This window comes from Choloepus didactylus, chromosome 5, assembly GCF_015220235.1.
Source record: "Choloepus didactylus isolate mChoDid1 chromosome 5, mChoDid1.pri, whole genome shotgun sequence".
Taxonomy (NCBI): Eukaryota; Metazoa; Chordata; class Mammalia; order Pilosa; family Megalonychidae; genus Choloepus; species Choloepus didactylus.
This window is the reverse complement of record NC_051311.1, coordinates 2,785,778-2,813,144: the sequence shown is the minus strand read 5'-3', so window position 1 is coordinate 2,813,144 and position 27,367 is coordinate 2,785,778. Positions and strand designations below refer to the sequence as shown.

The 27,367-nt window shown below is 41.1% G+C and overlaps 1 protein-coding gene across 7 annotated transcripts in view; it reads left to right on the top strand.

The window, feature by feature from the left end:
• Positions 1-27,367, top strand: part of NSUN6 (NOP2/Sun RNA methyltransferase 6) — a 58,294-nt gene that overhangs the window by 10,361 nt on the left and 20,566 nt on the right. For 3 of the 7 annotated variants that reach the window (XM_037837672.1, XM_037837667.1, XM_037837673.1), the window contains 5 exons: positions 3,395-3,504; positions 13,254-13,407; positions 19,266-19,347; positions 20,816-20,935; positions 25,695-25,836. In XM_037837672.1, the coding sequence (XP_037693600.1) occupies positions 13,256-13,407; positions 19,266-19,347; positions 20,816-20,935; positions 25,695-25,836 (496 nt within the window). In that variant the 5' untranslated portion in view covers positions 3,395-3,504; positions 13,254-13,255. Of the gene's footprint in view, positions 1-121; positions 178-1,323; positions 1,376-3,394; positions 3,505-13,253; positions 13,408-19,265; positions 19,348-20,815; positions 20,936-25,694; positions 25,837-27,367 lie in introns of those variants that run through there. The other 4 variants (XM_037837671.1, XM_037837670.1, XM_037837669.1 and 1 more) reach the window with 3 other exon arrangements.

Below are 27,367 nucleotides of genomic sequence, written 5' to 3'. Positions count from 1 at the left end.
GTTCTTGAATACTTGCATGAGAGTTGATGTTTTTATCAGTTTAGTCCTTGTGTGGGAGGTCCACAAGACCACCCCTAGGTTCCGAGAGTCACTGGAGGAGTCACAGGACTGCGTGTTGTCATCCTCGCAGCTGGGACTCAGCGGAAGGACGCAGAGCACAGTCCGCCGGGGGAAAAGGTGCGTGGTTGGAGCCAGGAAACCAGGCACAAGCTGGTGGGTCACACAGGGCGTGCTTGCTTCCCCGAGCAGTGTGTGGTGACAACACACATGAGATGTCGCCAGCCAGGGAAGCTGCCCAGATCAGATCCCAGGGCTTTTACTGGGGCTGGTCATATAGGAGACCCTTGTCTGGCAGACAGCCAAATTCCAGGCCCCCCGGGAAAGCAGGTGTTCCGCCTAAACCCTGATGTTAGTACAGACAGTTGAAGCACAGTGAGCCACTCCCAGCAGTTAATGGTGGGAACCCTCCCTGAAGCAAGTTCCCAGCCACCAGCCTAGGGCCAGCTTGCAGGCAGGGCTGTGGACGGACAGCACCTCAGGCCTGCTGTGTTCCTTCTCTGCACAGTCCTCCGCACCCAAGTTCATCCTCTCCTGACCCTGACAAGGTTGTTTTCGCAGAAACTTGCCAGGTTAACACTACAAGGTTGTAATTCACATGTACAAGGGTGTTTCAGAGATGAACGAGACCTCGTTTGGTGTGAAGGCGGCAGGGCCCCAGTGGAGGCAGTGATGAAGTGCTGCGGGGCGCGGGGAGGGAAGGCAGAGGGCAGGGGCACAGGTGGAGAGCTCCAAGCCGAGGTCTTCAGTTGAGCCTCCAAGGTGATGGGAGTTAGGCTGATGAGCTGAGGGCGAGGGCCCCGGTGGAGAGCAGGCCTCGGCGCGGGAAGGGGCTGTGGCAGTGTGGTGCTGCTTGTGACGGGAGGGACCGGGCTCGGCTGTGGAGCCGGTTTTCAGAGAGGCTGGTGAGGGTGAGGCTGGAGGAGTCGGGAGAGGCAGGTTGCTAGGGTAAAGGATTTTGTTACTAGGGAGTGTTTCCTTTTTTGCATAGAATACGGAGTCATCTAGAGCTGTACTTGAGGAATGTGATCCTGGCGCAGCATTAAGCTTTGATTTCCAAACTGGTGCAGATCATGACCCATTAGTGGTGGATTGTGAAATCAATTTAATGAATTCTTATGAATATTTTTAAAAGAAGCAGGGTGTTTGATATCATATTGTGTTGCACAAAGTATTGTTTCATGAAGTGATATATATATCTACACGCACACATACACATGTATATGTACAGGGTCATGATAGAGTATTTCTTTCATTGGGTTACAGTAAAAAAAAACTGAAAAATTGTTTTTCAAAAGAAGATGAATTGCAAGACAAGGTAAGTGAGAAGTCTATTTCAATGTCTTTAAGTTCCTACAGTATAGTAAATGAGATAACCTAAAAATGTTTCTGCTACATGTACCTAGAAATAGTAAATAAAAAATAAAATACAAAATAAATTGGGCCATGAAATGCATAGCTGAGTGATTAAGAATGTGAGTGAAATGTTCGGGGGTTAGGAAGGAAGAGTCACCGAAGACGCAGCGGTCAGCCTGAGAGCCGACACGGGGCTGAGGGGGTCAGTCCCCTGGATTCCGGGCTCTGGGTGTGACAGGCTGGGGAAGCCACTAGCCCCAGGTGGGGAGCGGGAGTGGGTCTGTCGCCTTCGCGTCTGGGCTGGAGATCCACGGAGATTCACAGCCATGGCTCCATCCCTCAAAGGTTTGGAATCCCAAGTTCCTCCTACCCACATGCTCTTAGAACCTACACCTTGGGACATTAATGGAAAAACTGGGTCCTCAGCCAGTCCTGAGGCCGAACCCCACGCTCTCGCTTACAGTCCACACTGGGCAGTTCGAGCTCTCTGGTAGAAACTATAAAATCATTGGCTTAGAATGATTAAGCACAAACGAGGGTCTCTAAGGCATAAAAGACACTAAGAAAAAATACAATTGAAAAAGCACTAAATGAACTTCTAGAAACAAAATTATCGAAATTAAAAATTTATTCAATTAGAATGTCAGTTGTACCCAACTAAAGGAAAAATTACTGAACTAGGATATGGCTCTTTAATTATCTAGAATGCAACTGAGATAAAGAAATTGAAAATATGAAAGTGAAATAGTTGTGGAAAGTAGAATAAGACACTTCATAGTTCTAGTGATTCCCAGAAATAGAGAATAGAAAGAGAAAAGATGGTCTTCAAAAATGTAATGACAGGATTTTTCACAGTTGATGAAAGATTGGAGAAGCATGATGAATCTGAAGCCAAAAGTAAAAATAAATCCATGTCTAGATACTTCAGAGTGAAACTGCAAAACTTCGAAGACGTAAGGAAGATCTCAGAGCAGGTGCTATGTCAGTAAGCAAATTAAGAGTGGTTCTGACATGGGGCATGGGCCCAGAAGACCCCGAGAGAACGAGAGAGGGCTTAGGATGGAGGGGTTTAAGGAGATGCCGTGGTTTCTTGTTTGTTTGTCCAGGCAGATGACCCCTTTGTTCGAGAGTGGAAACAGGAGGGTGAGAAAATCTTGGGTGGTGCCGAGGATTTGAGGAGAGGACAAGAAAAACATTGCTTAGGACTTATTGAGCTAGGACTAACTGTGAGGCCTCTACATAGAGCCACCTGGCAGGTAGTGAGGTCAGTTCAGAGTCTAGAAAAGCAAAACTTTAGAATGTGGGGGTGAATTTGCAGGTGATAGTTGAGTCTTGAGCTTGCTGAGCAGCAGCGGCCCAGGGAGAAGAGATGCAGCTTGCGGGAGCAGCGGCAAGGAGGGAGGGCACAGGGTGAGGGCAGTGAGGTCTGATGAGTCAGAGACCTGAATGACCTTTGCAAAACTGATACGCAGATTTTAGTGGTCTAAGGGATGAACGGAGGGTGAGAAATTGGAGAAAGTAAAACACTCAGAACGTTGGGCCGCAAGGGAGAGAAAAAGACTTTTATGTTCATTTGTCCTACTTACCAGGCAACAATCTGCTGCTTTAGAAATGTTTCTGAATTCCTTGTGTGGTTTTCTGCCTTAGTCTTTGAAGACAGGGCCTTTCTCTATTTCCCTTCCTGTCAAATGCTATAGGAGCAGAGTAATGTTTCATACGATTAACAACGCTACTCTGTTAACCTTCCACCAGATGGATCTCTTTCTATTTTTTCCTTTCTCAAGAGCCCTTTTTAAGTAAAAACAAAAAACTATTCTCTTTTTCAGAGTTCTCTTTTTCACTTCTTCCTTAGTGGCATTATCTCAGAACAGTCATGTCTAAAGAAGTTATTTATTTATTTAGGGTGTAGGTTGAAACATTGAAAAGGTTGGCAGGCTCTGGTGGTGCCTGACTGTTACATTTCTCTGTCTTCAATCCCTAGGAGGAATATAAAGAAGCAGCGATGTGAAGTCATTGTTGGGGCGCAGTGTGGCCATGCTGTGTTACGGGGAGCCCATGTGTACGCTCCAGGAATTGTGTCAGCTTCAAAATGTAAGGGTAACGCTCAGGCTTCTCCAAAATGAATGTATACTCCCCCATGGAAATTTTGCTAAATTATCATTCAGAGGTATTTCACACATACTTTTGTCAGATATTTTCAAGGTTTGTCTTTAGTATAGCTTGTGAAGGTTTATCAGATGTAGACTTAAATAATTAGGCATTTTATAACGTTCTCTGCCAGTTTTCCACATCAGGATGTGTATGATGATACTTTGCGGTCGCAGTTGACTCGTCTGGGGGGGTGGCGGCCGGTTGCTAAATCCTAGGCTCTTGGGATTGCTCGGAGGGTACCGGCGGCGGGGGCTCTTTCCCAGAGGCGAGGGCGAGGCGGGGGACTGGGCCCGGTCCCCGGCGGAGGCGTGCAAGGTGTGGAGGGCAGCGAGAAGGAACAGGCGGGACACGTTTCTTTTAGGGTGAAGAAGCCAAGAGAGTTTATTAGGGGAGAGTACAAGCTTATATCGGGCATTTAGAGGGCGGGGTAGCTGTAGAGGTTAAAGGCTTGGATTGGTTCTGAGAGGGCGCGGAGGTTGATTGAAAAGGGGCGGGAGTTGCTCCGGTAACGAAGAGGGTGGAGGGTGCGGGTAAGGCACGGGGGGGGGGGGGGTTTCTCCGGCAAGCCCTCCCCAACGGTTGTACTTTGGGGTGAGGAAATGGGGCCTGCATTCGGCTCCACTTTCTCAGGCCCGGGGGGCCGTGGAGGGCGCAACCACCCGTGCCCCACTACCTTTCCTAGGGGCTGATCAGTTCCCCTGGCCCAGGCCCGCCAAGTCGGAACTCGATAACAGTGTCCCGCAATACTTATTTAGGGGATTCCAACTGATGAATAGTGAGGGTGTTATTGAGATTTCCATTTGTGCCCTTGACTCCATTGCCCCACAACCTCAGGCTGCTGGGGTATCATCTGTGAGGGTGGCATGCAGAACCCACCTTCTTAACACTGGGGAGAAAGTCGGCATTCCTCCTTTCTTTCCCCAGGTTGGGGGGTGCTACCTGTGCTCGCAGGGCAGGCACTCGGGGCAGTGGTGCCTTATTCTTGAAATGAAGAGATGGGAGTTTTGGCCTAGTGGAAAGCTGTTGAACCCCTGGGCCTCATTTACTTGTTTGTGAAATAAATAGTTTCATCTCCATCAATTTTTTCTTTGTTTTTCTAAACTTTTTTTTAAACCAGAGAGCTTGTAAGCTTACAGAAAAATCATGCAGAAAATAGAGTTCCCATAAAATACTGCCCCCAGTTTTCCCTATTAACATTTTGCATTTGTGCGGTACCTTTGTTACAATTGATGAAACAATGCTATTATAATAATACTGTTAACTATAGTCCATAGTTTACATTAGAGTTCCTTGTTTTTGTAGTACAATCGTATGGTTTTTAAAATATTTTTATTCTGGTAATGTATATACAAATTAAAATTTCCCCCTTTAACAACATTTAAGTACATAATTCAGTGGTGTTAATTACATTTACAACGTTGTGTTATCATCACCACCATCCATTACCAAAACAGAAATTCTGTACCCATTAAGCCTTAACTCCCCATTCTGTACCCCCACCCTAGCCCCTGGAAACCTGCATTCTAGTTTTTTGACTCTTGTGAATTTGCTTATTCTAATTATTTCATACCAGTGTGATCATATAATATGTCTTTTTGTATGTAGCCTATTTCATTCAACATGATATTGTCAAGGTTCATCTGTGTTGACACATGTATCAGAACTTCATTCCTTTTTATGGATGAATAATATTCCATTGTATTTATTTTTTTCTGTTGTATTTATATACCACATTTTGTTTATCCGTTCATCTGATGATGGAAACTTGGATTGCTTCCATCTTTTGACAGCTGTGAATAATGCAGCTGTGAACACTGGTGTATAAATGTCTGAGTTCCTACTTTCAATTCTTTTTGGTATATACCTAGAAGTGGGATTACTGGGTCATATGGTGATTTTATACTTAACTTTCTGATAAACAGCTGTAAGCTGTTTTCCACACCATTTTACATTCCCACCAACAATGAACAAGTGTTCTTATTTCTCTACAGCCTCTCAAACACCTGTTAATTTCCAATTTTTTTAAATAGTAGCCCATTCTAGTGCGTATGAAACAGTATCTCATTGTGGTTTTGATTTACATTTCCATGATGGCTAATGATGTTGAGCATGTTTTCATGTATCTAATGGCCATTTAAATATTTTTTCTTGAGAGATGTGTATTCAAGTCTTTTGCCCACTTTTAAACTGGGTTGTTTGTCTTTTTGTTGTTGAAGTGTAGAGTTTCTTTATATATTCTGGATTTTAAAACTTATCAGATGTATGGTTTCCAAATATTTTTCCCATTCTGCAGGTTGTCTTTTTACTTTCATGGAAGGTCCTTTGATGCACACAAATCCTTAATTTTGATGAGGTCCCATTTATATTTTTTTCTTTTGTTGCTTGTGCTTTGAGTATAAAGTCCAAGAAACCATTATGTAACACAAGGTCCTAAATATGCTTTTCTGTGTTTTCTTCTAGGAGTTTTATAGTTTTGGTTCTTATATTTAGGTCTTTGATCCATTTTGAGTTGATTTTCTGTAGGGTGTGAGATAGAGGTCCTCTTCCTTTTTTTTTTTTTTTTTTTTTTTTTGCAAATGGAGATCCAGTTTCCTAGCACCATTTACTGAAGAGACTATTCTTTTTTTTTTTTTTTTTCTCATTCTGAATAATTTTATGTTGTGATTTTTTTTTATTAAATTCAGTTTTATTGAAATACATTCACACACCATACAATCATCCACGGTATACAATCCACTGTCCACAGTATGATAACATAGTTATGCGTTCATCACCACAATCTATCTCTGAACATTTTCCTTACATCAGAAAGAACCAGAACAAGAATAAAAAATAAAAGTGAAAAAAGAACACCCAAATCATCCCCCCATCCCAGCCCATTTGTCTTTTAGTTTTTATCCCCATTCCTCCACTCATCCATACACTAGATAAACGGGGTGTGATCCACAAGGTCTTCACAATCACACTGTCACCCCTTGTAATCTACATTATTATATAATTGTTGAAGAGACTATTCTTTCTCCTTTCAGTGCACTTTGCACCCTTGTCAAAAATGAATTGGCTGTAGATGTGAGGGTTTATTTATGAACTCTGAATTTGATTCAGTTGGTCTTATGTCTGCCATGCTGTTTTGGGTACTATAGCTGTGTATTAAGTTTTAAATTGGAAAGTGTGTTTTCCAACTTTGTTCTTTTTCAAAATGGTTTGGGCTATTTGGAGCTCCTTACCCTTCCATATAAATTTGATTGGCTTTTCCATTTCTGCAGAGAAGGTTCTTGGAATTTTGATTCAGATTTCATTGAATTTATAAATTGCTTTGGGTAGAATTGACATCTTAACAATATTTAATCTTCCAATCCACAAACACAGATTGTCCTTCCATTTATTTAGGTCTTTGATTTCTGCGGGTGACTGAGCTTGTACCTCGGCTTGCCAGGCCTGGGCCAGGGGACCTGATCACCCCCTGGGGAGGGTAGTAGGTACGGGCGTGAGTGCCCTCTGCAGCCCCCCCGAGCCTGGGGAGCGAGGTCAAGGCAGCTCCCTTTTCCTCACCCAAAATGCCACTGGCAGGGGAGCCTTGCCGGAGGAAACCGCCTTTCTCCCAACTGCCCTTTCCCCACTTCCTTATCTTACCCACTCACTCCCTGGTGCCAAGGCCACTCCTGCCACCGCCAGCGCGCATGCACCGTGGCCAGAACAACCCCCGCCCCGCTGCAACGGCTCCTGCGTTCTCTCAGAACCAATCCTAGCCCCTATCCCTTCAGTATTGCCATTTAAGGCTGCTTCACCACCTTTCCAGCCCTGCCCTTCTTACCAGCCTATATAACCTGTAATCACCCCTGAATAAATCTCTTTGGCGCATACTCCTACTGGATGAAGAGTGTCTTGTCCTTATCGCCGCCCTCCACACCTTGCACGCCTCCCGCCGAGGACCCGGCCAAGTCCTCCGCCTCGCCCTCGCCTCCGGGAAAGAGCCCCCGCCGCCGGTACCCTTTAAGCAGCCCCGAGAGCTGAGGGCTCGGCTGCCGGCCGCCACTCCCCCCAGAAGCAGTAACCGCGACCGCAATTTCTTTTATCTGTGTCTTACAGTTTTCTGTGTACAAGTTCTCAACAACCTTGGATAGATTTATTCCTAGATATTTGATTTTTTTTAGTTGCTATTTTAAATGGAATTCTTTTATTGATGTTCATTACTAGTATATAGAAACGCTACTGATTTTTGTGTGTTGCTCTTGCTGATTTCGTTCAATAGCTCTAGTTAGTTATGTTTTGGATTTTTCAGGATTTCTACATATAGGTTCATGTCATCTACAAATACAGAAAATTATTTTACTTCTTTCCAATTTGGATGACTTTTATTTATTTTTCTTGCCTCATTGCTCTGGCTAGAACTTCCAGGACAATGCTGAACAACAGTGGTGATAGTCAGCATCCTGTTCTTGTTCTTATCTAAGAGGGAAAGCTTTCAGTCTCTCACCATTAAGTAGGATGTTAGATGTGGTTTTTCAGATGCCCCTTATGTTGGGTAAGTTTATTTCTATTTGTAGTTTTCTAAGTGTTTTTATGAATAAGGAGGCTGGATTTTATCAAATGCCTTTTCTCCATCCATTGAGGTGATCATGGTTTTTTTTTTCCCCTCTTCCTTTGTTTTATAAACGTGGTGTATTACATTGAATGTCTTATGTTGAACCCCCTTGCATACCTGAGATGAATCCCAGTTAATCATGGTGTGTAATGCTTTTGATGGGTTGTTGGATTTGGTTTACTAGTATTCTGTTGAGGATTTTTCCATCCGTATTCAGAGATGTTGGTCTGTAATTTTCTTGCGTGTTTAATTGGCTTTGGTATTAGAGTGATGTTGGCCTCATAGAATGAGTTAAGAAGTGTTCTCTCCTCTTCAATTTTTTCAAGAGTTTAAGCAGAATTGGTGTGAATTATTCTTAGAATGTTTGGTAAAATTCCCCAGTGAGGCTTTCTGGTCCTGAGCTTTACTTAGTTTGGAGTATTTGAGATTCTTCTTTTTTAATGTAAGCATTTAGAGCTATAAATTTCCCTTTCAGCTCTTCCTTTGCCACATCCCATAGTTTTGGTATGTTGTATTTTATTTCCATTGGCCTCAAGATATTTCCTATTTTCTCTTGTGATTTCTCCTTTCACCCATTTGTTGTTTAAGAGTGTGTTGATTTATTTCCATATATCTGTGAATTTTCTGCTTCTCCTTCTGTTACTGAAGGCACAGTACAATGCTTGTTTCCATTGTGTTCTGAAAAAATACATTGTATGACTTAAAAAATTTTGAATTTATTGAGACTTGTTTTGTGACCTAACATATGGTCAATCCTGGAGAATGATCTGTTTGCAATAGAGAAGAATGTATACTGTGTTTTCTTTTTGGGTGAAGTGTTCTGTATATGTCTGTTAGGTATATTTAATTTAGAGCATCGTTCAAGTCTTGTATTTCCTTATTGATCTTCTGTCTAGATGTTGTACCGATTATTGAAAGTGGTATATTAAAGTCTCCTACTATTAATCAAGAACAGTCTATTTCTCCCTTCAAATCTGTGAACATTTGCTTCATACATTTGGGGCTGTCCCATTCAGTGAATAAATATGCATGTACACACACACATATATAAAATTGTTATGTTTTCTTTTTGAATTGACCCCTTTATCAGTATAAAGTGACCTTCTTTGTTCCTCATAACAGTTTTTCACTTGAAGTCTATCTTATGTGATAATTAGTATAGATACCCCAGTTCTCTTTTGATTATTATTTGCATGGTAAATTTTTTCCATCCTTTCAATTTCAAACTACTCTTTTCTTTGAATATAAGGTGAGTCTATTGTAAACAGTTATGCTTTTTTTATCCATTCTCGCAATCTGTGCAATAGTCATTTTGACTATAGAGTTTGATTGATTTACACTTACTGTAACTACTGTTAATGCAAGAATTTCTTCTGCTATTTTGCCATTTTGTCTTATAATTCTTATTCCTTTTTTGACCCTTAATTTTTCTGTTAAAGCCTAATTTCATATTTATTTGGTTTTTTTTTGTAGTCTACTATTTTGAGTCTTGTTTCTTTCTGTATATATTTTTCAGATATTTTCTTTATTGTTACCCTTGGGCTTAAGTTTAACATGTTAAATGTATTACAGTCATGTTCAATTTGATGCCAGGTTAATGTCAATAGCATATACAAATATTGTCCCTATACCCCACCGTGCCCCCCCTTTTTGTTGTACTTATTTTGTATCCTATCCTTTATATATCATATGTCTGAAACCATAGAGTTGTTAATTTTTATGCATTTCATTTTAGAACCTTTGAGTGCAAAAACTGATGCTACATACCAAAAAATATAATAGTACTGGTATTTATAATTGCCCATATAGTTATCTTTTCTGGATGTTTTTATTTCTTTATGCTGCTTCAGTCCACTGTCTAGTGTCCTTTCCTTTGAATCTGAACAACTCACTTCAGAGCATTTTTTGTAGGATGGGTCTAAAGGTGGTGAACTCCCTCAGCTTTTGTTTTTCTGGGAATGTTTTAATTGCCCTCATTTTTGAAAGACAGTCTTGGGGAGTATAAAGTTCTTGATTGGCACTTGTTTTGTTTCAGGACTTTAAATATTGCATTCCACTACCTTCTTGCCTCCATAATTTCTGATGTTAAGTCAGTACCTAATCTTTCTAGGGCTACTTTGTAAATAACATGTTACTTTACTCTTGCAGCTTTCAGAACTCTCTGACCTTGATATTTGACAGTTTGACTGCTGTGTGTCTTGTCATGGTTCTCTTCGAGTTAATCCTATTTTGGATTTGGTGGGCTTCTTGAATGTATATATCTATGTCTTTCAGTAAATTTGGAATTTTTTTGCCGTGATTTCTTTGAATATTTAATTCTTTGAATATTCCTTCTGCCCCTTCATTTTTTTTCCTGTGGGATTCCTGTAATGTGTATAAGGGTATACTTGGTGGTTTCCCACAGGTCTCTTAGACTGTTCACTATTTGTCCTTCTTTTTCCTTTCTCCTCCTTAGCCTGAATCATTTGAATTGTCTTCTGTCTGAGTTCACTGACTCTTTCATCTGCCAGCTCCAATTTGCTGTTGAAACCCTCATTTTGGTTACTGTGGCCTTCACATCCAGTGTTGCTGTTTGGTTCTTTTTAAAATTTCTGTCTCTTCATTGAGATTCTCATATTATTCATTCATCATTTTCTGATATCTTTTCGTTCTTTTTCTGTGTTTTCCTTTATTAATTTTTGCATTTTGAGGATCTTTTTTTTCTTTAAATATCTTTGTCCAGTTTGTCTAAAGTCTGGACTTTTTCGTTGATGGCTTCTGAGTTTTTAGCTTATTACCTTGGATGTGTCATCATTTCACGTTTCTTTGTCTTGTAATCTTTTGTTGCACATTGGACATCTGTGATTTACTCCCTAAGTTCTTTAAATTTGTATCAGCTAGTGATTTGATAAGGGATTTCCTTGAGTGCCAGTAGCTAACAAAAATGAACAGACCACCCCAAAACCACCTTTCGTGGTCCTTGCCTGTTGGCTCTGTGTGGACTGGTGCTCCTCCTCCGAACTTGGCCTCCTGTCAGGACCGTCTGCCCCAGGCAGATGTGAAGGGTAGGGTCTTTTCTGCCTTTTCCGAGTGTCCTAGTTTGCTAATGCTGCAGAATGCAAAACACCAGAGATGGATAGGCTTTTATAAAACGGGGTTTATTTCACTACACAGTTACAGTCTTAAGGCCACAAAGCGTCCAAGGTAACACCTCAGCAATCGGGTACCCTCACCAGAGGATGGCCAATGGCCTCCGGAAAACCTCTGTTAGCTGGGAAGGCAGCTGGCATCTCCTCCAAAGCTCCAGCCTCAAAACGGCTTTCTCCCAGGACGTTCCTCTCTAGCAAGCTTGCTCCTCTTCAAAACATCACTCCCAGCTGCACTCAGTTCCCTCCCCCAGAGTCAGCTCATTTATATGGCTCCACCGATCAAGGCCCACCCTGAATGGGCGGGGCCACACCTCCATGGGAACATCTCATCAGAATCATTACACACAGCTGGGTGGGGCACATTCCAAGCAAATCCAACCATCACTGAAATGTCTGCCCCACAAAACTACAAAGACAGTGGCATTTGGGGGACACAGTACATTCAAACCGGCACACCGAGGCTGTGTCTTGTTCAGGGTTTGTGTTTGCTCACGGCCTTAGGGGTTCCCCCATTTACAGATACCCGAATGGCTCCTCTGTTCCGTGTGAAAAGACTTTCCCCACTCCTGGGTTCTCTGTTGTATGGTTATGAGCAGCTGCTCCTTTGACCTGGCCGCGCTGATGTCCTTGCTTCTTCCCCTGCTTTGGCTGTCCGCAGGCTTCCTCGGCCTGCAGGGCAAGTTCCGGCAGGGTGAACCAGAGAGGAGTGCACCTGATAGATTGGCACCGGCATACTGACACCCCATTGTGCACGCAGGGGTTACTCTGCCCCGTCCCCATCGGGACCGGGGATCCACAGTGGGAGAGCAGCTGGCTCCAGGCCATGCGTTGAGGGGCTGGGAGGGGGGCCGCCAAGTGTGCCACGAGCTTCTCCTGCCGTTTTCTTGATCGGGCACCCACCCGGTGTTGCAGCCCTTTGACTGTTTCCTGCAGCTCTGAGGCAGATGATTCTGTCCATTTTTTCTAGTTATTCAAAGATTCTGTGGGGAAATGGAACCCTGGAGCACTTTACTCTGCTAATCTTGGTTGACAAGAGGCCTTCCAGCAGGCTCTGACAAACTGCTGCCTGCTGGCCGGCACTGGCCCATGCCCGGTTTTATGGCCTGTGAGCCAAGAACGTTCTTCCCATTTTTAAAATGTTGTTTAAAAAAAAAAAAAAAAAAAGATGTATGTGCAGCAGAGACCTTATGTGGCTCACAAGAGTGTAAACCACTTACAGTCCTTTGTAGGAGTCTGTTAGTCCCTGATCTAGATGTGTTTATCTTTCCTGCCCCAGCTGAAGACTTCTTGCTAGCATCTGGGCTAACGAGCAAAGCAAATTCCAGCAGGTGAGGTCTTAAAATGGTTCTTGGAAGTGGAATACAGTGTTCCCATTTATTAATGTCACTGAGATTTGTTATTGAAAATAATTTATAGGAATGACTTCCATAACTAAAGTTAACCAGCCATGTAAATCAACTTGGGATACCGTTCAGTTCAAAGGTGTTTGAAGCATACACACGCTTATGGGTGTATATGTGTATATATGTTCATCATTAAAATCTCTGCCTGTATTGTGCTATAGAAGACAAATCACAAAGAAATACCAATAGGGTTATGGGACTCAGAAAGATTTCTTTGAGAGATTTTACTGGACATTTTTGAGGAATCCTTTGAAGGAAACAATTTTGAGGATTGTGCCAGAGATATAAAGATGGTATGAAATATTTTAGGATTGTTTAGTTTGGGGGAAATAATTTAAATAAAAGATATCCTTCCCTTTTTTTTTTTTTTTTTGTCTTCAATTAGATATATTGTCAGGGAAATTTTTTTAAAGTCAGGTGCTTTACTAAGGATTCTATTAGATAATGAACCAATTTGCACTACTCTGTGCCCACTGTTGATATCTCTGGAGATGCCCAGTCTCATGCAAGGAGTTTTCACTATTATTTTACCAAACTGCAGATGAATATAATCTGATTTTCTTCTTTCTACAGTTATGAAAGCAGGAGATGTTGTTTCCGTATACTCTGATATTCAAGGAAAATGTAAGAAAGGAGCCAAAGAATTTGATGGAACAAAAGTATTTCTTGGAAATGGAATTTCTGAACGAAGCCGTGATGAACTCTTCAGTGGACTACCAGAACTGAAGTATGTCATGTTGTCCGCGGGAAATAATCATCCTTTTTGTGGTTCAAAGAATATTAAAACAATTTTAAAAAATACTTGTAGCTGCATTATATGAATAGTGGTTTTTGGTATAAATTGAACTAGAAAATTTGTTTATCCCATGTTTCCACAGTTGTTAGAAAAGTGCTTTTAGGAAAAAGGGTTATTGGTCAGATCGAAAAGAGTCCAAGAAAGGAAGGAGTCACACTGGAATTACCAAATTACTTTACTTGTTCTTTTGCCTTTTATTGACTTAAATGTTTTCACGTCTTTGAACTGAACTTATGAAATATCTTGATAGGGAGCAAATTCTTTTCTAACATTTTGATTTTGTGAAAGCAATAGCTTATGATTTTAATATAAATTAAGAATTAATTTTTTTAATTAAAAATAAATTTTACGTGAAAGCCAGCACTCAACATAAATATTTATGGTCAAAAGGAACATTCAAATGAATGTTGGATTTGTTCAAAACAATTAAAATATAATTAATTTTAAATCATCTCTGGTTGCTAGTGGATCTAAAAAGTTAGATCCATGGACAGAGCACTGTTGCCTTACTTAGTTATGCAGCTTGTTTTAGGAGATCTGGGACCAGCTCCAGTGCTCTGAGGTTGGCTGCTGATAAAGGCTGAAAGCAGTGAGTTTTCTTTCTAGGACCAGGCCACTTCCCTGGTGCCTGGTACGGATTGAAAGTTGAAATTCATTCCTCTGATAAAGCAGACTCTTGGATGCCCTAGATGTAGATAGTAGTATTTGTTCTACTCAGCAAACTCTGAACCTGAAGGCTGTGCTGAGCCTGCCGTGCTTGTCTTTCTTTGGGTCCGTAGCAGGGAACTGTATCCTGGCCGCCCCTTTGGTCCGTGTTCAGGGGCAGGCTCTTTGTCTGGTTCTCTTATTTGATGTGGTCTTACAGTTACCGTCGTGCTGGCAGACTTTTCCAAATAGGGTTGCCTTTGCTGGTGGGAGTAGGAGGTACCATCTTCTAAAAAACTGTTGGTTTTTAAACTCTTCTCTGGGGTTTTCATCTCTGCCTATTTTAGGTAAAGCGTGCTTCCATAACAAGGAGATGCTACACGTACGCTCTGTTTCTTACTTATATTCTTTTAAAATCTCAAAACCTCCTCTATTAGTGGTGTGTTTGTGCCCTTTGATTTCTTGAACTCCAGGTGGGTTAAATTGTTGATACTGGCTCACTGACAGACGGCTTCTTGACAGGGCATCTTGTATTTGGTGTCACTCTGTGGGATACTGCATGGCCATAGAGATAGTCTTATCCCACACCCGAACCATAAGTGGCGAGTGTTATCTTTGTCAAGTTGTTTGGCGTTCACTGCTGTGTATGTGGGGTTGCTGGTGCTGCCGGTGCTGCCGGTGCTGCCGGTGCTGCCGGTCGGCCTGGTCAGAAGGGAGTCACAGCGGGGCCAGAACGTGAGGCCCGAGGCGTTTGGTGAAGGGGTAATTGAGGACGGGGTGGTGCTGGCTGGGGCAGGAGTGTGTCTTTACAGCTCACAGGCCCCTGCCACGCCGGGCCCCAGCCTTCCTGCACCCCTCAGTTCCCTGCCCCCATGACCTGGGCAGAGCTGGAAGGAGGTCTGCAGACTCTGCACCTGCCCCTCGCCAGCAACCCAGCAGCCACAGAGGAGCAGCACAGCCAGTGCCTGCAAGTTGAAATATTCACAAAACGCTCGCTGAATTAAAACACTAATAACAGTGATCATAAGTATGTTACCAGAAAAACCAGAATGAGTCTATCAAGACTCAGTTCTTTGTTTTGTTTTGTTTTTAAATTAATTTACTTTTTGGAGCAATTGTAGGTTTAAGGAAAAATCGTGCAGAAAGTACAGAGTTCCCATATACCTGCCTCCCCCCCTACAGTTTCTCCTATTAACATTTTGTATTAGTGTGGTACCTTTGTTAAAATTGATGAAACAATATTATTTTAATTATACTATTAACTCTAGTGCATAGTTTATATTAAAGTTTGTTGTTTACGTTCTATAGTTCTATGACTTTTTAAAAATGTTTTTATTGTAGTTACATATTTACAACATAAAATTTCCCCTTTTAACCTCTTTCAAATATATAATTGAGTGGTGTCAATTACATTTACAGTGTTGTGCTACTGTTACCATTATCCAATACCAAAACGTTTCCATCATCACAAACAGAAACTCTGTACCCGTTAAGCATTAGTTCCCCATTCCCCACCCCAACCCTGCCCCTGTTAACCTGTTTAGTTTTCGGGTTGTCAAAACAAATACTATGCAGTAGGTTGGCTTAAACAACCGGAATTTATTGGCTCACAGTTTTGAGGCTAGGAGAAGTCCAGAAGCGAGGTGTCATCAAGGCGATGCTTTCTCCCAGAAGACTGTGGCGTTCTGGGGCTGGCTGCCAGGGATCCTTGGTCTTTACCTTTTATGTAACATGGCAAAGCACGTGGCGGCCTCTTCTGGCTTCTCCCTTCTCTTCCATGCTCTGCTGACTTCCAGCTTCCGGCAGCTCCCTCTGGCTTGCTTTCTCTCTCCCTGTGACCTTCCCTACGAGGCCTTCTGTAATAAGATTAAGGTCCATCCTGATTCAGCTGGGCACACCTTAGCTGCAGTAACTCCATCAGAGGTCCTGTTGACACCTGTGGGCTCACGCCTGCAGGAATGGGTTACGTTTAAGAACATGTTTTTCTGCGGTGTAGCACTCCAAGCCACCACACCTGTAAACGAGTTTCTGACTATTAATTTGCATATTCTGATTACTTCATAAAGTGAGGTCACACAGTATTTGTCCTTTTGTGTCTGGCTTATTTCACTCAACATGATGTCTGTAAGTTTCTTCCATGCTATAGCATGCCTCAGAAATTCATTCCTTTCTACAGCTGACTAATACTCCATTGTGTGTGTATACCACATTTTGTTATCCATCCATCCATTGATTTTTTAACTGATTTTGAGATAATTTCAAACTTTCAGGACAGCTGCAAAAATAATACAAACCCCATACAGAGAACTCCACCTTACCTCCATCCAGTTACCCAGATCCACCAGTTTTAACATTTGCCATATCATTCTTTCCATCTATCTATACATTATCTGTTTTCATCTTTCTTTCTTTCTATTTTCTGAACATTTGAGAGTAGTTTGCACACATTGTAATCCTTGAACACATAATACTTCCATATTTTCTCTGACAAATATCACATATGTAAGTGCAGTTATCACTTTTGTGAAATTTAACATTGATATAAAGCTTTCATTCTATATTCCGGTTTTTTTCTTATGTCCCAATAATGTCCTTTTAAACATTTGCTCCTCCATTCTTAGATCCCATCCAATTTATCCCATTTAGTTCTCATTATCTTTGTAGGTTATGTCTCTTTTATTTGTGGAAACACATACAACATAAATCTTCCCATCTTAGTCCCTCTCAAGCACACCATTCAGTGGGATTAATCACATTCACAATGTTGCAGTACCCTCACTACCACCGTGCATTACTAGAACTTTCCCTTCACCCCAAACAGAAACGCTACACTAATTTTGCATTAATTTCCCATTGCCCCTGCCCCTCAGCCCTAGTAATCGGCTCTATGCTCTCTGTGTCTATGAGTTTGCATATTCTCTGATGTTTCCTTTATGGTTACCATGGGGTGCAAATCTATAACAATGTTACATGATTTCATACTCTCTTAACTTCAATAGTATTTATCAACTCTGTTCCTATATCCCTCCTTCCGCCCCACTTTTATGTAGTTTTTCTCACAAATTACATCTTCATACATTGTGAGTCTGAAACCATTAACTTATCATTATATTTTATGCATTTGTTTTTTAGGTCCTGAAAGAAGTAAAACGTGGAGTTACAAACAAAAAAATACAGCAGTACTGACATTTTTATTTACTCATGCCATTATCTTTACTGGATATCTTTATTCTTCATGTGGCTTCAGTCAGTTGTCTAATGTCCTTTCCTGTCAAGCTGCAGAATTCCCTTTAGCATTTCTTGTAGGGCCTCCTAGCAGTGGCAAAGTTCCTCAGCTTTTGTTTACAGGGAACTGTCTTAATCCCTCATTTTTGAAAGACAGTTTTGCCTGATATGGAATTCTTGGTTGGTAATTTTTTTTTTGCTTTCAGCAGTTTATGTGTCTTCCACTGCCTTCTTCCCTCCCTGGTTTCCAGGGAGAAATTTGCACTTAATCTTAATTGAGTCTCCATTGTATGTGACATATTGCTTCTCTCTTGTGGCTTCCAAAATTCTCTCTTTAACTTTGGAATTTGACAGTTTGATTATAATGTGGAGCACTGTGGGTCTGTTTGGGTTTATGCTGTTTAGAGTTCACTGAGCATCTTGCATATATATACTCATGTCTTTCGTTAAGTTTGGAAAGTTTTCATTCATTTTTTCTTTGAATATTCTCTCTGCCTCTTTCTCTCTCTCTGGAGATCCCACAGTGTGTATGTTGGTAAACTGGATGGTGTCCCACAGGTGCCTCAGGCTCTGTTCACTTTCAAGAATAGTTTTCTCTTTCCGCTGTCTCAGATTGGATGATTTCAGTTGTCTTTATCTTCAGTTTCACTTATTCATCCTTTTGCCAGCTCCAGTCTGCTGTTGAACCTCTCTAGGGAATTTTTAATTTCTGTTACTGTGGTCTTCAGGTTTGTTGGGTTCCTTTTCATGGTTTTCATCTCTCTATTGGTGTTCTCACCTTTTTTTTTTTTTTTTTCCCTGATTTCCTTGAGTCCTTTGTCCATCTTTTCCTTTAGCTCTTTGAGCATATTTAGGATGTTTTTTTTTTAAGTCTTTGGAATATCCCATGTTTGATCCCCCTCATTGATGGTTTCTAATGCTTTAAGTACCTCCTTTGCCTGGGCCATCATTTCCTGTCTCCTGTTTTATGGTCTTTTGTTGAGACCTGGGCATTTTGATAGTTTAATGTGTTATTGCTGGAATTTAGACTCTTAGCATATGTTCCTTAACCCAGTATCCTGCTAGTGTTATGACAGAGCTTTCCTTGAATGCCAGGAGCTAATACGAAAAGAAAGATAGAAAAAAAGGAAAAAAAAAAAAAAAAGAAAAAGAAAACACGTTTCCTGTTCTTTGCAGGTTGACCTTTGTGAGTGTTTCCCTTCAGAGCTTATGCATATGATGAGTTTAGAGAATAGCTCCAGGACAAAGTGTAGGGGCCTGGGCATGTGTCTTGTCTGGGACATAGCTTTGCCTAGGAATTCCCTCATTTACATGAATCTGAGTGCCCCTCTTCCTAGCCTGGTTCCAGGCTCTGCCCTGTGTGCTCTACAGCCAGCAACCCCTTGTCCCAGGCAGCCTGACCTGACTGTTCTCTCACAGTGTCCTGCAGGAGAGCTCTGTGAGCCACCTTCTTCATGCAGAGCAAGTTCTGGGGGAGTCCCTCAGGCCACCTCCAGATGGCTGGGGCCTGGCAGACATGCTCCCAGGACATGCATTAGGGTTATCTGCTCCATCCCAAGCCGGGACCGGGAACCCGCACTGGGAGCAGGGCTGACTCCTCTCTGAGTCAGAGCCCTGAACTTCTCACTCCACTGTCTTTCTTTTTTAATCTGTTAAAATCTCTCTGAAGGAACTCACTTGTGCCTAAATGAAAAATTCATACAGCTTTATCTTTTTTTCGTTCTCCTGATGGCCTCCTACACTACTGCAGGCAAAAATTCAGAACAGTTCACAGGAATATTGTCAGTACTTTGGTGTTGAATAAAATATGGTTAAAAGGCAGAGTACTGTACATTTGACATGCTACTTGGCTGTTTCTTAGAAACATTGTATACACTGTGGAATTTGTACAGAGTAATGTTAAATTTCCTGTTTTTCAGGGGAATAGGCATAAGAATGACAGAACCAGTGTATCTCAGTCCATCATTTGATAATGTACTACCCAGTTACTTATTTTTACAGGTAAGTTTTGTTAAAAGTACATGGAAACATACATCAGTGAATTTTTTGAAATACAATGTTTTTGGTTTTTTATATCTGTTAACATCTCAATTTTTCTATTTCTGATCTATCTTTAATTAAACAGTAAGAAAAAGCTTTGTAAACCTATCACTCTTATTTTTTTTTTTCTCTTTCTCAACTGATTTTTACTTTCTTTTTCTAACCCCTTTGCCCTAGGGTGATTTAATATTAACTTACATGATCACTGAACTGCTGGTTGTAGTGTTTATCCCTAAATAATACTTTCATTTCATTTTTTGCGTATATATATGTGTGTGTGTGTTCTTATTTTGAGTAAGAGTCAGATGGATTACTTTGGTATCAGAATTTTATTGGGTACATATTAATTTCTGTGATATAGTTTTTTGCCTGGCTGATTTTGATATATTATGTTCATGTTATTTATACATTTGATTTTGCTGGTTAGGGAGTACTGTTATTCCTGATATAAAATGACGATCCTGAAGATCAGAGATGTTAAGGCTCCCCACCTGTCGTGATTCACCTTAGGTAAACCTGAGTCACTGCTCTTGGGATCTGTCCCTCCTACACACAAGGAATACTGATGCAAGATCACTTTTTCCTCTGGTTTGACAAAACAGGGCCAGGTACTTTCTTATCCCATAGTTTAGTTTTTACTTGGGAAAAGGGAAAGAAATGTAGTATAGTGCAATTTTTTTACTTAATTATCTAGCTATCTATAGCCTGTCCCCTCCTTCCCAAAATCCATTTAATGTTAATTCCTTTATGACATGTAAAGATAAGTCATTTTGTGATACTTCGTACCCAGACAGCACCGTGGAGCCATTTCCTGTTGGATAGCGCTTTAGTCTGAGGTGGAGGTCACCTCTGTCATTTCCCTTGGGGGCTGTTGCATTTATGTGGTCTATCTTGATGGCCACTGATTGGTCATTGGATCTTGGTGGAAGTGATAATGGTGATCGCAGCCAACACTTCTTGAGTGCTGAGATTTCTGGTGTAGTGTTGGGAGAATAAAGACACAGACATACCTTTATCAAGGCTTTGTAAATGGAAAGCACCTGAAATTGCTTTTGTACATTTTCTGGGAAAAGCATACAGAACTTTCTAATATTTTTAAGAGGTCTGTGGGATTCCAAATATTAAAAAACTGTTGGAGTTAAGGAAAAACAGTATGATTTAAAAAAAAAAATTGATACCCAGAAAACAGTGCTTTCCTGAGTTGTTCAGGAAATGCATCGTGTGCATGGTCTGTGTAGAAAGTTCTGTGGGATCACAGGATACTCGAGGAAGTGGTGAACTTTCTGACTTTGGTGTATTTGCAAAAACTGTACTATTAAGAGGCCTGAGGATGCTGTACTGGATGGCTCCAAAGGTTTCTTTGCCTTTTCTGATTCTGAAATTAAAGTGATTTAAAATCACTGATAGTTGATTGCTTTTTTCCTTATAGAATTTGCCATCTGCTCTAGTAACTCATGTTCTGAATCCTCAACCTGGAGAGAAGATTCTAGACATGTGTGCAGCACCTGGAGGCAAAACCACACATATTGCAGCACGAATGTGTGATCAGGTGAGTCGGCACGCACAGCAGGGCTGCTTCCGGCGTGCCTTGTATTTCGGTGGCAAGTGTGAGACTTCCTGCATCTTAGGAAACTTTGCCCAGAACTCATCATCCGATGTGTTTTCAGATCCAGCCCAAGTGAAGGCTGTTCACAGATGTCAGCTAGGGCGTTTTCTTTCATTATAGGCTTGTTTTACCTGCATGGAAAAATTTGTTGTGGCCTTGTAAACGTTCTTCAACTGCGATTCTTCAACTCAAGAAGGATATGGTCAGTTGATGCATGCTTTCTCATGTTTTAAGTTACATAAAACTAAATGGCTCCTAAAATCCTTAGACATGCTAGTATCTTCATGCATAGTAGTAGCTTCCTTTATCTAGAATCAGATTCAAATTAATTAAGTAGATATTTATTTAGTACTTGCTGTAATATATAAATATAAATCTACAGTAACAGTCTTACAATCTAAGAAAAGAGCTCCCATAAGAAAAGATATTTCTTGTTTAAATCTTTGGGAATTAGTACTTTGGTTCCTGAGAAAGGATTGGGCCCTTGTACTTTTAAATAAATAGCTTCAGTCAGTGAGGTGTGTCCATCGGCATTGGACATTTGAACCATATTCTGGTTGTTTTTGACTACTTTACAGTTCAACTCACTTTTCCTGTGTGTCACAGTATTAATGGAGACCACTAAATCTTGTGTCATTTAGGAACCTGATCTGCTAATTTTATTTATTATGGATGCATATATCCATAACAGTGTGTGTTAAAGGAACAAAAGCAAGAAAATACATTGAAGGGTCTTTCCCTCCATCTTTTTAAAATTTTGTAGAATATTTTTAAACATCATATGCATTTTCACAATGCATTCTCAGAAATGAGACCTCTTGTTTTTATTGACTTTGATATAACCCAAGTTTTACTATATAATGTTACTTTTAAGCTGCTGTTTATACCAGTTCAGAACATTTTGCTATGATACGCGGTGTTTTGATTTAGGTTTTTCTGGCTTTAGTTGCTAGAATTCACTTGAACTTTATGTGTATAGCTCAGAAAATACTGAGATGAGGATTGATTTTATGAGTAATATTCAAGTATTATTCATCTGCATCACAAAGTAGCATAAGGCAGATGTCTCAGGACATTAGTTTTGCTTTTCCAGAAATGAGCAAGGCATAAAAATTGGTGATTTTTAATGGATATTTGTATATTTCTTTAGAATATTGCAAATACATTCTTTTCTAGTATGATAACTTTTATGCAAATTTAAACAGTAAAAAGCCACTCACACAGAATGATTTATGGTTTCTCTGGGGAGACCGGCCGATAGATGATAGAGAAATAGGTACATACATGTTTAATGAAGTGCATAGCAAAGGCGCCCTGCAGAGGGCTGAAGGCACTGAGGCTGGTGGGTTCCGATGGTCCAGGGGTCTTGACCCTTACTGGTAATCCTATTAGTTAATCTTAATTGCCTAAAAAAGTAAATCTCCATGTTTTGGTGATTTAACACAGTAGATATGTAGTTTTTGCTCCAAAGTCCAAGTGGATCGTCCTTGTATGTGGCAGCTTGCCTAGTGGATATGCAGGACGCAGGCTCCTCTCTCCAGGGTTCCTGCAGCCCCTGCGTCAGTGGAATCCCCACTCGGTCTTCAGCACCTGGCTGGCAGAGGTGGGCAGAGCCCGAGAGTCACACGCAGGGTGATTTTCCCGCCCAGCTCTGGAAGCGGACGTTCCCTTCTTGCTGTCTGCTTCCTTACTGCAGACCTCTATCTCTTTATGCCAGTTTGACCCACAGTCTAGTGTCCTTTCCTTTAATTCTGAAGAACTCCCTTTAGCTTTGCTTGTGAGGCAGCTCTCGTGGTTTTGTACTCTTGTCAGCTTTTGTTTATCTGAGAATGACTTAATTTCTCCCACATTCTTTGAAAGTTTTGCTGAATATAAAATTCTTGGCTGGCAGTTGTTTTCTTTTCAGCACTGTAAGTATTTCAGCTCACTGCCTTCTTGCCCCCAAGGGTTCTGATGAGAAATTGACACTCAATCTTACTGGGACTCCATTGTATGTAACATGTTGCTTTTCTCTTGCAGCTTTCAGGACTCTCCCTATCTTTTGTGTTTGTGTGATCAGTATATGACAGGTGTAGTTTTCTTCATGTTTATCCTGTCTTCTGTTCTGTGGGCTCTTGGATGTGCATATTCATGTCCTTTACTAAGTTTGGGAAGTTCTCTGTTATTTTCTTTGAAGATTCCTTCTGCTCTTTTCTCTTTGGCTTCTCCTCCTGGGACTCCCATAATGTGTAAATTGGTGGGCGTGATGGGGTCCCATAGGCTATTTTCACTTTTATAATCAGTTTTTCTTTCTCTTTCTCAGCCTGACTCATTTGAATTGTCTTTTGTCTTGAGTCCACTGGTTCTTTCTTCTGTAGTTCCAATCTGCTGTTGAAATCTTCCTGAGTATTTTTCATTTTCATCACTGTGGTCTTCAACTCTAGTAGCTCTGTTCAGTTTCTTTTTAAAATTTCTCTCTCTTTTGTTGAGATTCTTGTATTGTTCATTCATTGTTTTCCTGATATCCTTTAGTTCTTTCTCTCTGTTTTCCTTCATCTCCTTGAGCATATTGAAGATCATTTTAAAAAAAAATCTTTATCCAGTAAGTATGTCCACAGTCTGGTCTTGGTGTTTTCTGGATTTCTGTCCTCTTCCTTTGGATTGGCCATGATTTCCTGTTTCTTTGTTTGTCTGCACGCCTTTGTTGCTCACTGTACATTGTAATATTTTAAAATGTTAATTCTGGGATTTATTCCCTAAGATGTCTGTTTCCTGGTTTTGTAACCTGCTGGCTTTGAGACAGAGATCTTCTTGAGCTTCAGCCCGCCTCCCAGGAAGGCCTGCCCAAGGCGAGTGCAGTGTGCAGGGTTTCCCAAGTCTTTCTGGGCCTCTGTCTTGTCCTAGGCTTTTATTTGATAATTGTTTTAGAGTTCCCCTGTTTATAGGAGTTTGGTTGTCCCCTCTGTTTCCCAGGAGTCCGACTTCCCTCTCCCCTGGGTGCTTGCAGCTGGCAGGCCTTCGTCCCAGACTGCCCAGCTCTACACTTTCTCACCCTCCTTTGGTTGGGTCATGCTGCTTTTGCCTGGAGGGCAAATCTTGGGAGAATAGTCACCCCAGAGAGATCTTTCCCAAGTCAATCTTTCCCAGCATACACGGCTAGGGACACAGGAAGGGGGTGCAGATGGCTCCAGCATGCCCTGGGAGGGGGTCAGGAGAGGCTCTAAGAGCTTCTTCAATGGCCCTTCAAAGCTGAGCTTCCCTGGCCTGCCCAGCAGATGCAGCCCTTCAGCTCACTGTCCCCGCAGCCCCGAGGAAGCACAGCGTCTTCACACCTCTCCGCTGCCTTTGCTGGGGCAGGGTTGAAACAATAGATGCCCTCAGAGCTGCGCCCCCGCCATCCGAGGTCACTAACCAACATTGTGCCCGTGGTCGGCCGTGCCCACCTGTAGTCTTGGGGAAGAGGATTTTTATGTCCCTTTCTTTCACCAGTGAGATAGCCAGGGCCTGGGCCCCTCGGCAGCCTGCAGTGAAAGGGGGGGATGGACACCGGTAGCTGCCACCGGGGGAGAGCCATTTCCCTTTCTGCACCCTAATTTATCAGCCTCTTGACCCTGCTCTTCCCCGCATGCTGCACAGTGTTCTCCTGGCCTCCAGTTCCAAAGTAGTGGTTTCAGACAGCCCCTGCCCTTTCAAGAGTGGTTCTGGTGGAAGGACTGAGTCCCAGGTCTCCCTACTCCACCCTCTTCCCCGCCCCAGGTTCTGCAAACATTATTTTGAGTTTTGTTGGTTAAAAGTAAGTTTTACTCACTAAGTTTGTTCTTCAGAAACTTAAATCCTCCAGAGAACTCCATACCAGCTAAGTCCCAAAACCCAGAGGCAGTAGTCTTTTCAAGAACATCAACCATATGTGTTCCCTTTTCCCATAAAGTCGACACCCCTTTTCAACATGAACAAGTTAGGGAGGTCACTGTCCAGACATCCCCTGAAGATCGGGAAGGTGATTAAATTAGAGGAAGGGGTAGCAACAGACAAGATGGAATTTAACAAAGGATTATGAATACTGAATCTTTATATAATTTTCTTTTTCTTAGTTGCTAGGGTATTAGAATAGCTAGAAGGAAAGAATTGAAATGGTGGAACTGTAGCCCATAGCATCCTTTGAAATTTGTTCTGTAGCTACTTCTTAAATTGTAATTTGAAAGCTATCACCTTTTTGTATATATATTTCACAATAAGGAAATAACTGAAACTATGATTTTATAACTCATAGCAACTTTCGAAGTTTCCTATACATCTACTTGTTAAATCATACTTTGAAAGATATTACGTTTTTGTATATATGTTATATTTCACATAAGGAAATAACAGACTGTGGTACTGTAACCTACAACCTATAACATTATAGGAATTGTAATCCTATAACTTGCTCTCTACTTGTTAAATTGCACTTGGAAAGTTATCACTTCTATGTATGTATGTTATGTTCTACAATAAAAAATATAAAAATAATTTGGCATTATAAGAAATACTTCTGCAAGAATGTTTTTTTTTTAAAGGAAAGACTAAAATAAGTATGTGATGTAAATTTGATATATATTTTGTTAATCAGCTTTAAAATTAAGGGGGGCTGGAATGGAGTTGACTATAATTTGTCATGAATTTTTAAATAACTTTCTTGACTACTTTGAATTTACATTTTATTTTGGTATGTTTATTTTTTTAGGGAGAAGTAATAGCACTGGATAAAATATCCCACAAAGTAGAAAAAATAAAGCAGAATGCTTCATTGTTGGGGTTGAAGTCCATCAGGGCATTTTGCTTTGATGGCACCAAGGCGCTTAAACGTGAGATGGTGGGCACAGAAGGTGAGTGGATTTCACTGGAAAGGCTCTCCAGTTGGCTTTCACAGGTCAGTGACAGATCTTTTCTATCATTGTTCTGTCCTAAAATATCCTTAGGGCCTTGGAACCCAGGCATGGATCATGCTATTTTGCCATAATAGTTAACTTTCTGCTTTTTTATCCCATCCCTGATTATCAGGTTGTTAGTAATGCCTAGTTCAAACCCAGGACTTGACCAAATGGTTTGTTCTTGCTGATTTATTGTGAGCCCTGATTCTGTGATTCCAGAGGTATTTTGTTTACATTCATCATTTTTCTTGAAGAATGTGGGAGTATGGCTCAGGGATGGAAGGAAAAACTGCCACAGTTCTTGCTATGGGTACTGTTACTACATTTATTAAATCACTGTATCTGTTTCATTTTAATGAACTAATTGGGTTTAGTTTTCCAGAATATTTATTGTTGTTATTGATAGTACTACTTTGATGAAAGATGACTTTTGAAAAGCTGATGACATGCTCCCTACTTCTTTATTTCTTCCCTTTCAAGTCATCTCAATTGCCATTGAGAAAAATCCTGTTTCTGACCATCTGGTTGGCCCCTGGATATGAGCTTTTGTTCCTAAGAATGATGAGTGGGCAGTTGTTAGCTCAGTAGACTGTATCAGCGACTCTGCTAAAATTGGTGGTTGGTCACGTGACCAGTATTTATATGTCTTTGAAGTGAGATGAGTATCATTCGCAGTAGTAATAGTTCGGGATTAGATGAGAACAAGGAAGATACCAGGGTAGCCATCTTTGAGGTCAGTTCAGTGTTAAAATGAGATAATCTGTTAACTAGCTTGGGATATTTGATCATTGATTTTTTACTCATCCATATCACTTTATTAACTAGTGATCTTAGATGGTCACCTTTAGCTCTTCACCAAGGTGTGTTTTCACTGAAGATGGTCTCTTATAAAGATTGATTTTGGGTGTTTAATTTAGAATGTCAGGTTGTAGAGTCAATCTGGTAAAAGTTACATTGGTAGCAACGTGAAAATTATTGAGACTCATGGCAAGTGAGGAGTTATTTAGTAACATCTGCCTAATATCTAGTAAACCACGTGAGATTAAAAATCAAACTAATGAAACACGTGGAATATTTCCATTCAGAATAGCAGGGCTTGTTCCGAAGGACTCGTTGTCGTCTTGGGGAGCTGGGGATAGGCCAGATTTGCCTGATTACATGAGAGCAGTATTTCGTGGTCAGTTGATTGTGACTCTTAAGTTAGCCAAGGTTTTCCATGGGATTTACATCAGTTGATGTGTGGACTCAGGCACTATATGTAAGGGGCCAAAATATAGAGGCTTAGGAAAGATCCAAGTGTTTTTGTGTTTTTATATGTTTGCTTGTTTGTTTAGCATCCCCTCACAGATGTGGGCATCCAGTTCTGATAGCTTCATCACCAGTCCAGGAGGGCTGCTCCAGTCCTTTCTAGGGAGAAGCCAAAAGGTCTGGGAGGCTGTACTGCCAGGCCTTTAAGCCCCAAGCCTCAAAGTGGGGTGCACATCCC